Consider the following 13,422-nt stretch of genomic DNA (forward strand, 5'->3'; position numbering starts at 1 on the left):
TACAGAAGTATTTGTCAATATGTTATAATATAAGATGAATTTCCTTAAAAAAAATCTGTCATTCCCCCCCCCCCCTCCAAACTGTTATGCCTGAATGGTTTCGAAACAAACTGAACACTAGCTCAGAAGTCTTTAACAAAAAGCTGTCCGCTCTAAATGCTTGAGGCGTAAATCAAAGTCAAAATGTCATCTGTACAGATCGTTAACAGATTGAAATTCATGGACACTTGGTGAAAAAAAACGGTGAATCATTAAGGAACGACCACAGAGTGTGTCAAGTCAGTGTCCTTGACTTCTGATGGCACCATCCTCAGCCCCTGATAAGCCTCATGAATAAGTAATATCTGTAGAGGCCTAAATTTGATTGCTCTAATTTAGCCTCACAAACAGTTTATCGTGAATTACTTAGAAACGGGTTTGGCACAGATTAGATTTGATTTAGCAGTGTGAACATGATGCGGACACTAAACACGAGCGTACGTGAGCTGCAAGTAATCCCTTCTTGTTTGACAATGTGAGGCTTGTAACTCGGCTAATGGAGAGAATTCTGAATGCCCAGTCCATTTCTATGAGGAATTGAATTGGAGATGGAGGGGAGCTGGCGGGTCAGCAGCAAAAATATCTACATATAACAACGTGCAGGATTCTATGCCCTCCTCCTTCTTTTTTTTACTGCTCCACGTTTTCCATTACAGCCCCTGTGTGTCATTCACACAGAGTGGCTCGTTTCAGAGTGAGACATCCCAACCAAATTACATGCAAGGAGCGTTCAGCAGCTCCGTTTCACAACAGGAGACGCAGACAATCTTTAGTGCAAAGACAAAAATAAACGACAAACCTGTCGTAGTCTTGACAGATCTCGCCCACTGCTATCAGAGCCTTCAGGTACTCGTTGGGCTGGTACGGGTTGATGTAGTGCAATGAGCAGCTGTTCCTGGGGTCTCCATTGGAGGCTGTGAAGTCAATGGCAACCTGGTAGAAAGAAGTGCAAAGTGAACAATAGGACACAGTCAGTTAAGTTTTCTACTGGTGCTTGAAACTTTTTTTTCTTTTCGCCAAGACTATTACTTGGCTGCTCATGATAGAGGTAGTTATTGTAAGCGAGCGAGCCTGAGATATGCCTGATGGCAGTATAAATTATCTGATCAGAGGTAGGAACTTGAACTTTCTACACCCACATACACTGAAGCAGCAGCAGCAGGCAGCTTCCACACACTTAAGATCCAAGCAGCCGGCTATTTCATCCAGGAAGGAACGGTATGTATCACAGCATTCCCCGTGATTAATATTCATAGCGTTGTGAGGTATAGCAATACAGAGGCCAGACCAAAGGGCAGGAGTGGAAGAAGGTTAGAAATGATTATTCGAGGCTGCCAACAATAAGAGAACTTAAAACACCATCAGGGAGAGTTTTCGAAAATAAAAAAGATTTAGAAATTCTGTCTTGTATTTCACAACAAAAGAAAAAGCTGGAAATATTAACTCCATTTTGAGTGCAACAAACCAATGTCTGTTCATCTTTAACATTAACAAAAATAATGTTTTTCACTGCGCCTTCCTCTTACAATATATATTAGAAATAAACGCGTGAAAAAGTTAAGTATGAGTGTTGAATTCCGATTAGGAGACACAAACACCTATCGATACCGCATATGTGACTCAAGAATAGTTAAAAAGCAAAACGCAGGAGTAAAAACAGGCTAAGAGGCATAGACACCTAACACTACATCATATGTGAACTAAACCAAAGATAGAAGAAATATGATTGCTGAGGGATGGATGAGATATCATGTGTCGTCGATTGTTCTAAACAGAGGTGTTCTAAGATGTGATTTGAACAGTTCCAGCTGGCAGATGTGAGGGGGCAGAGGGTTCCAGAGTCGTGGTACAGAACAGAGAGAAGAGAGAGCGGCTGAGGAGGAGCGCAGGGCACGGGAGGGGAGAAGGGATGGAGTAGATGCAACAGGTACTAGCGAGCCATGGTGTGGAGGGTTATGATTTAAAAAAATGATCTAATAAGAATAATAGTGCATTTCATACAGCTACAGTTGAAAGCACAATGACAGCTACACCAACTCACCGTAAAATGAATCTGGCATCCTCCCATGATGTAATCTAAGAAGGAATACACTCTGTGGAGCTGCAGGGAAAAACAAAAATTTCTTCAGAAGATGTGTTTTGAGTGGAAGAGATAAAATGGTCAGTGTTCGTTGTATCTGATCATTGAAACAGAATTAACTTAATTCTTAATCTGTCAAGTGTTTTACGTTGTGAAAGCAACTGCAAACAGTAATTACAGTTTCACATTGAGATGAACAATAAAACCAAACAAAAAGCTCATGGGTTAAGAGTTTTTCTTATATACGTTTCTTCTATTATGTTCCTATGTCATTAAGTGAAATAAAACAGCAAAATACTGTTCAACTCCTTCCTGTTAGATATGATTAATCCGTACAGCAGATTCCTACCTTAACGTCACTGAGGATGACAACTCCTGAATTTTTATAGTTTCTCTTCTTCTGTTTGTACTTGGGATTCATACAATCCCACGTCACCTTAAACAAAGAGGGTTGAAGTTGAAAAACGGGAGCAAAATCTCTTTCGAACACACAGGCGATCACATGACAAGTGTTTCATCAGTGATGGGTTTCAGCCGTTTTGTATCCAGTCTATGATTTCAGCAGAGTAAAATGAGAAGCATATTGGAAATGGATGAAACAGTTACACGGCTGTCTCTGCTCCGTCTCTCTGCTCACTGACCTTATTTCCACTGGAGATTTTCTGCATTTCCCTGAAGGTGGCGTAGAACTCGCCAATGAAATCGTGCTTCCCCCTGGAGTCATAATCCCACACTAGGCACTGTTTTATACACACACACACACACACACACACACACACACACACAGATAACGCTGTTTACTATGTGACTTCTGTCGGCACGGTTCTGCTCTCAGATTTCAGCTGAATGGAAGCCGTCACACGCAGATTCCCACAGTGACACCTATGGTTTTTAATGGTGTGTATCTCACCTTGAGCTTACGGTCCTCATCACAGCTGCACAGTGAGATGAGCGACACTTTGAAGGGCTCCCACACAGGGTTCAGGTTGTTTTTAATCACCTGTTAGAGCAGGAACATGTCACATGTGAAGAGAATGCATAAACGGCTCTGGATGAAACTGAGGGAATGTGACGTCTTTACCTCAGTTCTGTGCACGAGCTGTTCGGTCTCGTCGTCGTTGATTCTGTATATTTCCAAAAATGGGTCTGACTTACTGAAGAGATCCTGTAGGAGCAGAGGAAACAGAATATGGAAGCAAGTGTCTCTTAATGTTATTAACAGGCCCTAAAGCAACTGGTTCACAGAAAAGATTAGAAAATTAACCTGCAGTATTTCCTACAGATTGACATATAATTTACATATTCAGGTTTATCATTTTAATTTGGGTTATTATATCTAGAAAACACATCACTTTCCTGATACTGTCTATGGCTGCAGCTCCTCTTTTCAGCCCCTGTCATTTAGTTTAAGCTCATGTCTCTTGTACTGTGGTTTGGTTCATATCCTATAGATTGCCATGGAGAAGGCGGGATTCATGATCTATACTGCAGCCAGCCACCAGGGGGCAATCAATAGGCTTTGGCTTCACTTTTGGGGAGATTTGGGGTTTGTGGAAAAAAAAAGGAATGTCCTAGTTTTCTTCTTTAGTAGGAAATCTCATTAGGACCAAAATTAACAAGAGACAAATGAGAATGAATGACTCCTACACCATCACTGAGGGCTTGATTCACAGTATTTGTCTTGAGCCAGAAAATATTTGCTAATATCTACTGTACTGAATATGTGATGAGAACGATTCAGGCAAAATAACAGAACAGCATCACCGAGGAAAGTCCTGTGTTTGGGTTATCTCATTGGGCATATAAAGGTTTTTTGGCTGAAGAAACTAAAATGGCTGCTGATGCTGATTCCTCTTTGCTTCTTTGCAGAGGCAGAGGTACTCGTGTGTGATCAAAGGTCAAACAGGAAGCAGAACTCACAGCGCAGCACGAAGGACACATCACTGATCTTGTAAAGTTTGAGAAAAAAAAATAAAAAATTATGGGTCGTGGGTCAGAGCAGGATTTGAAAATACTTTCCAAGGCTCCAAATCATGAGACTTATCCCAACTTATTACATTTTCTTCTCGATTCAATCTTTAAAGCTGTTTGTTGAGCCAATAATCGCAGCGACCTGTTACCCCCTCCTTTACAACCGGCCTCGCAGTTCTAAAACATTTTAATGGGTTTCGCCAGCCAACATTTCATGCTCACAGCAGAGACTCCACTTTATTTTGCACTCCACGACTTCCCATGAGCTAAATGCATCTAAAAAGCCTCAGCTTCAGGTTGCGATCCCCAATTCAATGAAAGCTGCGTCCATTTACCTCATCGTTATTAGTGAATATCCCACTAAATTGAAAATGTGCATAAGATTATGTATCCTCTGCAGTTATTTGCAATAGCCTCAAATCATCTTTGCACGTCAACACTGATTATTTAGTTCAATTGAATCTTGATAGAGGAAAACAAATGATAACTGTGTGTGTCTGTGTGTATATGTTTTCGAGTGTGTGTGTGTGTGTGTGTGTGTGTGAGTGTGTGTGTGTGTGTGTGTGTGTGCGTGTGTGTGTGACCTGGATATTACCCTTCACATTAAGTTGAAGACATGTTTTAAGGCTGGGGTAAGAGTTGGGGTTAGGATTACCTTATAGTAATTATGGTTGGTTTCCGGGAAATTAATGTAAGTCAATGTACCGTGTGTTTATGTGTGTGTGTGTGTGTGTGTGTGTGTGTGTGTGTCACAGCCTTTGTGAGCACTGAATGAAGCTGTTACTGCTGCATTTCCTGCCAAATTATCCACATACATCTCCTGAGGGACGGAGGCAAAAAAAAAAGAGAGCATCCTTTCTTTGTTGTCATAGCAACTGCTAGCCAGTGGCATCGGCAGCACGGACTGAGCGGATCAGACGCACATGTCAAACTGTAATCCTACGGCAGCAATAACCGATAATGTTAATCATGGCCGCCGTTAACACAGTCGATGACATCTCATCATTAATCCTCCGAGAACATATTTTCAGCAGGTTCAGGTTATGCAGCCATCAAGCACGTTATCAGAAACCGTTCCCCCGCTTCAGTCGCTCTCCGTTGTCTCTGTGAGATAAATTGCTTCACCCAATATGCAGCTAAAATGCATTTTGAACAACTTGAACAACAAAGTGCCTGATCACTGATAAAATCTTTTAAATTCATAATCTCAAACTCTAGTGTGACAGGGTGATCATTTGTCTCACCTGTTGACATCAACCATCAGCCCTTTAAACAACATCTTGGTCTCCATCAATTAACTAGAAGAGCACTCAAAAGAACGCATACCTCTGCCAGGCTGAACAGACCCCAGGCCCCAGCAAATTTGACACAGTTATAGAAATCTGGGCCCCCTTAATATGCCTCATTTATCTCAACACTGATGAATACCTCCTTCGCAGAGGTTCATCAGCTAAAGCTGCACTGTTAAGCATTTAGATATTTACAGTGGATAGATTAATCATGAACCGATGGAGTGTTTTAGCATTTGTTTGCTTGTGGTTTTAAGTTTTACAAAGGCAGCAGGGTCATGGTGCAGCATTTAGTGGCAGACCAGCTGAACGCCTCAGAGTGCTGGTCAGACACATGACATTTCCACTGGATGTTACTGTTTGCAACCACTTCTTAAAGAATGATACTTACAGTAATTACTCTGAGTAAAAGTACTTGGTAACATTACTAATTACTTCATTTTCACTACGCTTTCCAGCTCTATCGACACCTTTTAGCACCTTGAATCTACCTCTGTGTATGAATGGTGCTTCACATATAAAAGAAACCGATTTTAAAGCCTCCACATGCTACATCTTGTGCATTTCAGGTTTTTAACATGTTCACAGTTCCGACTATCCAAAGCTAGCTTGGTGTTTGCCACAGTGACTGCATGTAACCTAACAGTGACGACATCAAGAAAAGCTACTAAGACAAAAAAATGAATGTAATATAACTTCTTCCTCTTCTGGCGGTGGCTACATGCCTCCACAGAGACCAAGCCCCTGCATCAAGCCAGTCTTGACTGACAACATGAGTCAGCCCACTGAACATAGAGAGAACAAACTGAATATCCCTCCTCCATCAGACGACCAGTGTGACAGAGCGTCACTCCATGTACGATTGGAACACACTAAACTACATTTCACTGAAAACACAAATCACTTAATGGTACAAACTAACTAATTATGTTAACACATTGGCCGCAACAACTCATTAAGCAATTTATTGTCAGGGCGACCTCTATGGCTCCTGTCGCTGTCCAGAAGCAGCTGCTGAAAAGAGGGAAATTCCTGATTACTCAAATCCCATCGCTATCTGAAACTGCATCAACTTTGCAAATGTGATCAAAGTCACCTCCGTCTTTGTTGTCGACATCTAAATGTTCCCACCTCTCACAGCCAGACCCTCAAATATCCAGCGTCTATTCGGGAGAAGAACATTTGTAATCAACGCTTCTAAAAGGTGGCAACATTTTCTAACAAGAATGAAAAGAGCAAAGTCAGTGTGTGTAATTTTCAACTGCATCCAGAAGCAAAACGGTTTTCACATGTATTTAAACTTGTTTAGTATATCGTTGTTCATGGACATTTTCAACATTCATTGGCTCATCATTTCACACCATTGTGCCTCTATGATGCTGCTGCATCTCTGACATCCTAAAAGATTTATTTGATTGTGCAGAAATCCGTTGTTTCAGTTCAAACAAAACAATCGGTGCATCCTTCAGCATTTCATCAAAAATCTAAGACTTCCAGGAGGAGACTGGATGCACAAAGCAAATATCACATGCACAGGAGGGATGTTTCTTTTTTTAGGTTCAGTTTCAACAATAAATATGCTGTAGAAAATGTGAATTTTCCTCCCGATACTACAGAGATTTAAGGGCTCTCTCTGAGTCTTGCGTTGTGATTCCTTCTCCTGAGAACGCGGTGCGACTTCTGATGGTCAGAGTTTTAGTTGGATGTGAACTCCTGCTGTCTTTTTCATTGAAACACGCCTTCAGCAAAGTTGGACATAGTGACAGCATGTGGAGCTAAGGTCAACCGTAACCCGCCTTAAAATGGAACCATGTGAATTCAGTGACAACTCAGATTTCATGTGATATAATAATCTGTCATGTAATTAACGTGTCAGACTAGTACGTTGACAATAATAAATTAACTTTATATTTTATAACTATATTAGTGCAATATCATGTGTTATATAATGATTTATAAAGTTATTTTTTTTACATTTGTACAATAATAAGTCTTCTCTATAGTATGATTACTATTCTATTATTATTACTCCAGTCCCTGTCTACTGCTACTAAGCCACATCTAATAAAACATGCACTGTGTCGGTATATTCAACAGAAACATGCGCTGCTTCTCACCTTATCATCGAGCTTCTTGGCACAGAAGGAGAGCTCCACGTATCCGTTGTTGCCAGAAATTTCCTCAGCGTGAACCTGAAAGGAAATAAAATATGTCTTGAATACTTTCTACAAGTACTCTTTATTATTTATTGGCAAGAAATAATGCCTTGACCATACAATGCATGTTAAGGAAAAGTACAGTTATGACTGAAGAACACTGGTCAATATCAATCGACAAATCTTTTCTTACCTTTTTAATTATATTTAATCTACCCGCTCATTCCACAACGTCTGTATATGAAATGCAAATCTCGTGAACCATTCCTCTTATCAGCTTCACATTTGCCCTGTGTATTTTCAGTTGTCCTGGGAATCACCTACTGTTAAAACCAAAAGCACAATTTTTATTTTGCTGCTTCAAAGGTTGAGTAAAGCTGAATTACAGAGCTTTTAATTTGAAAACATGTGAGCCCGAGGCCGGATGTTTTTGTTGATGGCCTAATAGACCTTTGAAAAAACATATGAACAATAACAAAGCAAATCCACTTTCATCTTATGAAAAACATTGACTATAAATTCTTCACCGCAGATAAACCAGGTAGGATGAACACAAAGTCTTCTTACATCACTCTGCAACATTGACTGTTTATAAAAAGCTTTGCACAAAACAGCCAGCACACAAACAATAAGAAGTGACAGTATATGGTTTGAGGAGGACTAACGGATGACAAATATTTCTGAAGTACCTTAGGAGGATTAACACAGACCATGTAAACAGACCAATCCAAACAGGCAGGTTTACAACAGGCACTGTACTAGTGTATTTTAAATCAAGTTTTCATAGTTTTAGTATATGTTAATATATATATCTTTAAACTTGTTTAGTATTCGGACAGCATTTCTCCCTTCTATTTCCAAATTGGCTCTTGCCCTGTGGTGAGCAGTGATTTTTCTTACGTGGCTTTTACTTGACACAGGACATGGACATTAACAGAGAGCACCATCAGCTGCAGACACAGCCGTCTCAGGTTATTATTTCAGCTTGAACATTAAACTCTTTATGGATATGAAACTTATCGTGTACAGGAAAATGCAGCAGTAAAGTTTGTAAGCAGCTCCGACTGCTGCTCCCTCTAGACTGACAGGCTCGCCACCAGGAAAGAGGAGCTGGCTTTTGTTGTCTCCTCCTCCTCGATCGGAGCATGACAGAAACTTTTTATCAAGGTGCCAGAACTGCGGCTGTTCACGGTCACAGATTGACAAAGCTCGACCGTGATGACACATGGCAAATGAGGCGAGTGGTGCTTTTTGTACAACAGTTGCTCCTGACAGATAGCAATTGCAGGGGAAACATTTTTATAAAGGGTGTGGGCAAAGATGTGTGTGTGTGTCTCTGTGAGTACTCTTGTATTTATATTCTCGTCAAACCTTAAACCTTTAGATTGAGCACATTTTGATCAATTCTTATTTAAAAGTAAGTTTTGGGGTTGAGTTAAGTATTAGATATTTGTGATTAGGACATTGGTTGGGATAAGGCATGTAGCTATTACAGTTATTGCTATGGTGTTAATCAAAGACAAATTGTGACAGTAAGATTCTTAACAATACTGCATAAATATGTGTTTGCGTGTCAATGTTTTCTAAATCTTCCAATTTACCATAATTATCATTGTTAATGTTTGTATTTAGAGTCTTTGGTTGGCTCCAAGCTTGTCACCCTGGAGGAGGTGGTGGAGGACAGGATGCTGGCAAAACTGCTGGCAATCATGGACAATCCGTCTCACCCCCTCCACAAAACACTGGACAAGCTAAGGAGCAGCTTCAGCCACAGACTCATTCAACCCCGCTGCTCTAAGGAACGATACAGGAAGTCGTTCCTCCCAACCGCAATAAGACTGTACAACGCATCTAAATATACCTGTCTCAATTCATCACTTTATATAATAATATTGTCTTTTGCACACTCTGTTTACATATTCTTACACTCATAGTATATTATATTATCTATTATTATACCCGTACTATATATCATATATTATATCATACTCTTTATACTCTTTATATATTCTTTGTATAGATAAGTCTATATACACATATTTATACACGTGTACATGTTGTTGTTATTATTTTATATTTTACTATTATTATTATTATATATACTGTTGCTGCTATTATTACTATATACTGCTATTATTATATTGGTATAATTACCTTCATATATAAATATATATTATATACTATATATACTGTACTATTTTTATATACTGTCTAACAACAACATTATCATTATCATATTATCATATCATCAGTACTTACCATCATATGCCACTGCACCTTATCTACCCATTTACCTTGTGTTTCTGTTTTTATTGTTTCTACCGCAATATTTATATTTTATTTTATTTTATTTTATTTTATTTTATTCTATTGTATTGTATTGTATTTTATTGTATTCAAATGTACCGGCTGCTATGACGACTTAATTTCCCTTAATAAAGTAATCTATCTATCTATCTATTTATGTATATATTGAAAATAAACACACACTTCCTGTCAATGTGTAGAAATCAAAATTGAAAGAAACTGAACAATATTATAAATGTAACTGAAAACATTTAAGCGCCGTCAAGAGAGCAATGCAACATGTTCAATATTTAACATGATGTTCCCTGAATTCTCTTAATTTGCATATATGAGTTGGTCCCTTGAGTGCCATCCTTACAGCTAAAGAGGACCTTGAGAAGGTCTTTGCTCAAGGCTATGGTTTAAGTAATGATCAGCTCTGGTGAGAGGGGAAATGACAAAGAGAGGAACTTGACCCAGGGTGAGAGGCGGCGGGCAGATGTGCAGCAGCTCTCTTCAGAGAATAAGACGCAGCTGGAAGTTGCTGAGGGGCAGACTGACTGTGTTTCCATACCTAACAAATGTTTCAATGGTGTTTTGTCGTTGTATTTCTTTGCTTTTGTATTACTAATTCAAATTTTCAATTTGTCACTTATATATTCACTTTGAATTCTATCAAAAGTGAATATTTTTTTCATTATTTTAAGTTCTATATTTTAAACTCATATGTTTAGCCCATCCGGTCTACATGTGTTTTGTGGATCTGGAGAAGGCGTATGACCGGGTCCCCCGGGAGAAACTGTGGGAGGTGCTGCGGGAGTATGGGGTAAGGGGGTCTATCCTCAGGGCCATCCAATCCCTGTACTCCCAAAGCGAGAGCTGTGTTCGCGTCCTCGGCAGCCAGTCAGTTTCGTTCTCAGTGGGTGCTGGTCTCCGCCAGGGCTGCGCCTTGTCACCAATCCTGTTTGTGATATACATGGACAGGATATCGAGGCGTAGTCGTGGTGGGGAGGGGTTGCAGTTCGGTGGTCTGAGGATCTCGTCACTGCTTTTTGCAGATGACGTGGTCCTCATTGGATCATCGGCCTGTGACCTTCAGCACTCACTGGATCGGCTGGCGGCCGAGTGTGAAGCGGCTGGGATGAGGATCAGCACCGCTAAATCTGAGGCCATGACTCTTAGCAGGAAACCGATGGATTGCTTACTCCGGGTAGGAAATGAGTCCTTAGCCCAAGTGAAGGAGTTCAAGTACCTTGGGGTCTTGTTCGCGAGTGAGGGTACTATGGAGTGTGAGATTGGCCGGAGAATCAGAGCAGCGGGGGCGGTATTGCGTTCGCTTTACCGCACCGTTGTAACGAAAAGAGAGCTGAGCCGCAAGGCAAAGCTCTCGATCTACCGGTCGATCTTCGTTCCTATCCTCACCTATGGTCATGAGGGCTGGGTGATGACCGAATGGACGAGATCGCGGGTACAAGCGGCCGAGATGAGTTTTCTCAGAAGGGTGGCTGGCGTCTCCCTTAGGGATAGGGTGAGAAGCTCAGCCATCTGTGAGGAACTCGGATTAGAGCCTTAACTTAGAAAGGAGTCAGCTGAGGTGGTTCGGGCATCTGGCAAGGATGCCCACTGGTTGCCTTCCTTGGGAGGTGTTTCAGGCACGTCCAGTGGGGAGGAGACCTCGGGGAAGACCCAGGACTAGGTGGAGAGATTATATCTCAACACTGGCCTGGGAACGCCTCGGGATCCCCCCGTCAGAGTTGGTCAATGTGGCCCGGGAAAGGGAAGTCTGGGGCCCCCTGCTTGAGCTGCTCCCCCCGCAACCCGACCCCGGATAAGCGGACGAAAATGAGATGATGAGATGAGATGTTTAGTCGTATAATAGTTTTGCCGTGTCTCTATCTGCCTTTACGTTTACCTTGAAGCACATTAAGTCGATGCTTAATCATTATGTGCTACATAAATAATCATTGACTTGGCTTGATACCAGAACAACCTCGACCTGAGATCAATGACGGCAGTCCCCCAGGAGGAGCTGGAATGCATAGCTGGAGGGACGTCAGGGCAGCTTTGCTTGTCCTGCTGTCACTGTAACTTGACCCAGGATGGGTGGCAGACCATGGATGGATGGATAGATTAACGGATGGATGGATGGATGGATAGATTAATGGATGGATGGATGCTGAGTTCAAGGAGCTTAAATTTACAACAAATTTACAGGGGATGGACACGGAAACAAGCTTAGCCGAAAAAGGGGATTCTATAATAGTGCTACATCATCTTCTTCTTGTACATATAAGATTAACTGAACAAGACCTTAAAGCATCTAGTCTGCAATAAAAGTTAATTAGAAGAGACTCTCATGTGTTTTCACAAGGCAGAGCGAACCAGAGTTTGTCTTGTTGATTATATTCTTCCACCTCTGGGTTGTTAACTGTAAGATGGTGGTTAATGACCTGCTTTTTCACATCCGACACATGTGATGTCTTAAACCTGCAGAATGTCTTATACGGACGTGCTGTGTTCCCTCTGTGAGCTCTAATGCTGAGCCGGAATGGAGCTAAAGTGCTCAGTGAGGACAATGTGTCCAGCAATTCAGACAATTTCATTGGTCAGAGCAAGTAAGGTTATTTGCACAATGTGAGAAACGTACCGTGATGGTGGATTTGCCGGCGTATTTCCCGTACTTCAGCAGCAAAGGCTTCACCATCCTCTTTTGGGCCACGATCTGCAGAGAGCGAGATAAGCGCAACGTTTTCAGTCCTGAGCTGTAAAGAGCCGTGTAGAGCGACTCTATGCATATACACAGCATCATGTTTATTTACTGGCGACAACACAGACAGAGGCAGAGGACACATTTACAGTTTATAATGGAGCAGAATTTGAAGTGAATCTGAAGGGAAACACAACTGCTACAAGTCAGTGGCACCTGCCTACCTGGCCGAGGGTGCACTCCACCCCACCGAGGAAGTCGTCGTCCCGGGTGCCGATGCTGTGGGTGCCATGGATGTCGTAGACTTCGAACCGCAGCTTCTGAACCTCCTCGAAGTAGTAGTCCAAAGAGAAAACCTTGGCAAAGACCGGGTGCAAGTTGCTCTTGATCACTTCTGTCCTGTCCAGCTGAAAGAGAACACACCGGAAGATTTCCAACCCGACACGTTTCGCTATCAAGTTGATTCAGACTCATCATTTGTTTGATCAAAGTAATAGTCTGTCCTTCAGGAATTCAAGCCTTTCTTTGAATAAAAAGATTTTACAGCAAGAGCTCAGAAAATAGTATTGACTGGTCTTCCTGCTTACAGCATTTAAAGGAAGACCAGCCGCAATACTCACGGAAGGGCAAATGTTGTGGCGTGGTGTCGAGAGAATGATATGAGAGAAGATCACAGGGCACTGACATTTAATCACAGCATACACAACACATCCCGGCTCGTCTGTGACTTCCTGACAAGCAGAAGCTGAGCTCTCTGAGGTCCCTGCTCATGATGCAGGGTTTAGCCATCACACAGTTATACGCTCTGCGATTCATCTTAAGGACAACTCATCAGTGGGCATCATCATTTTCACATATAGAGATTTATATCATGACCATTTTAGGGATTTAAAT

General features: G+C 41.4%; 1 protein-coding gene across 1 annotated transcript in view; it reads right to left on the bottom strand.

The window, feature by feature from the left end:
• cpne7 (copine VII) overlaps positions 1-13,422 on the bottom strand; it is a 36,923-nt gene that overhangs the window by 18,597 nt on the left and 4,904 nt on the right. Inside the window, exons 2-10 of the mRNA XM_062385851.1 lie at positions 12,753-12,935; positions 12,469-12,543; positions 7,497-7,571; positions 3,201-3,284; positions 3,030-3,119; positions 2,761-2,859; positions 2,469-2,555; positions 2,081-2,140; positions 839-972 (exon numbers count right to left, since the gene is read on the bottom strand). Coding sequence (XP_062241835.1) covers positions 839-972; positions 2,081-2,140; positions 2,469-2,555; positions 2,761-2,859; positions 3,030-3,119; positions 3,201-3,284; positions 7,497-7,571; positions 12,469-12,543; positions 12,753-12,935 — 887 coding nt within the window. The remainder of the gene's footprint in view (positions 1-838; positions 973-2,080; positions 2,141-2,468; positions 2,556-2,760; positions 2,860-3,029; positions 3,120-3,200; positions 3,285-7,496; positions 7,572-12,468; positions 12,544-12,752; positions 12,936-13,422) is intronic.

This window comes from Platichthys flesus, chromosome 1 (genome assembly GCF_949316205.1).
Source record: "Platichthys flesus chromosome 1, fPlaFle2.1, whole genome shotgun sequence".
Taxonomy (NCBI): domain Eukaryota; kingdom Metazoa; phylum Chordata; class Actinopteri; order Pleuronectiformes; family Pleuronectidae; genus Platichthys; species Platichthys flesus.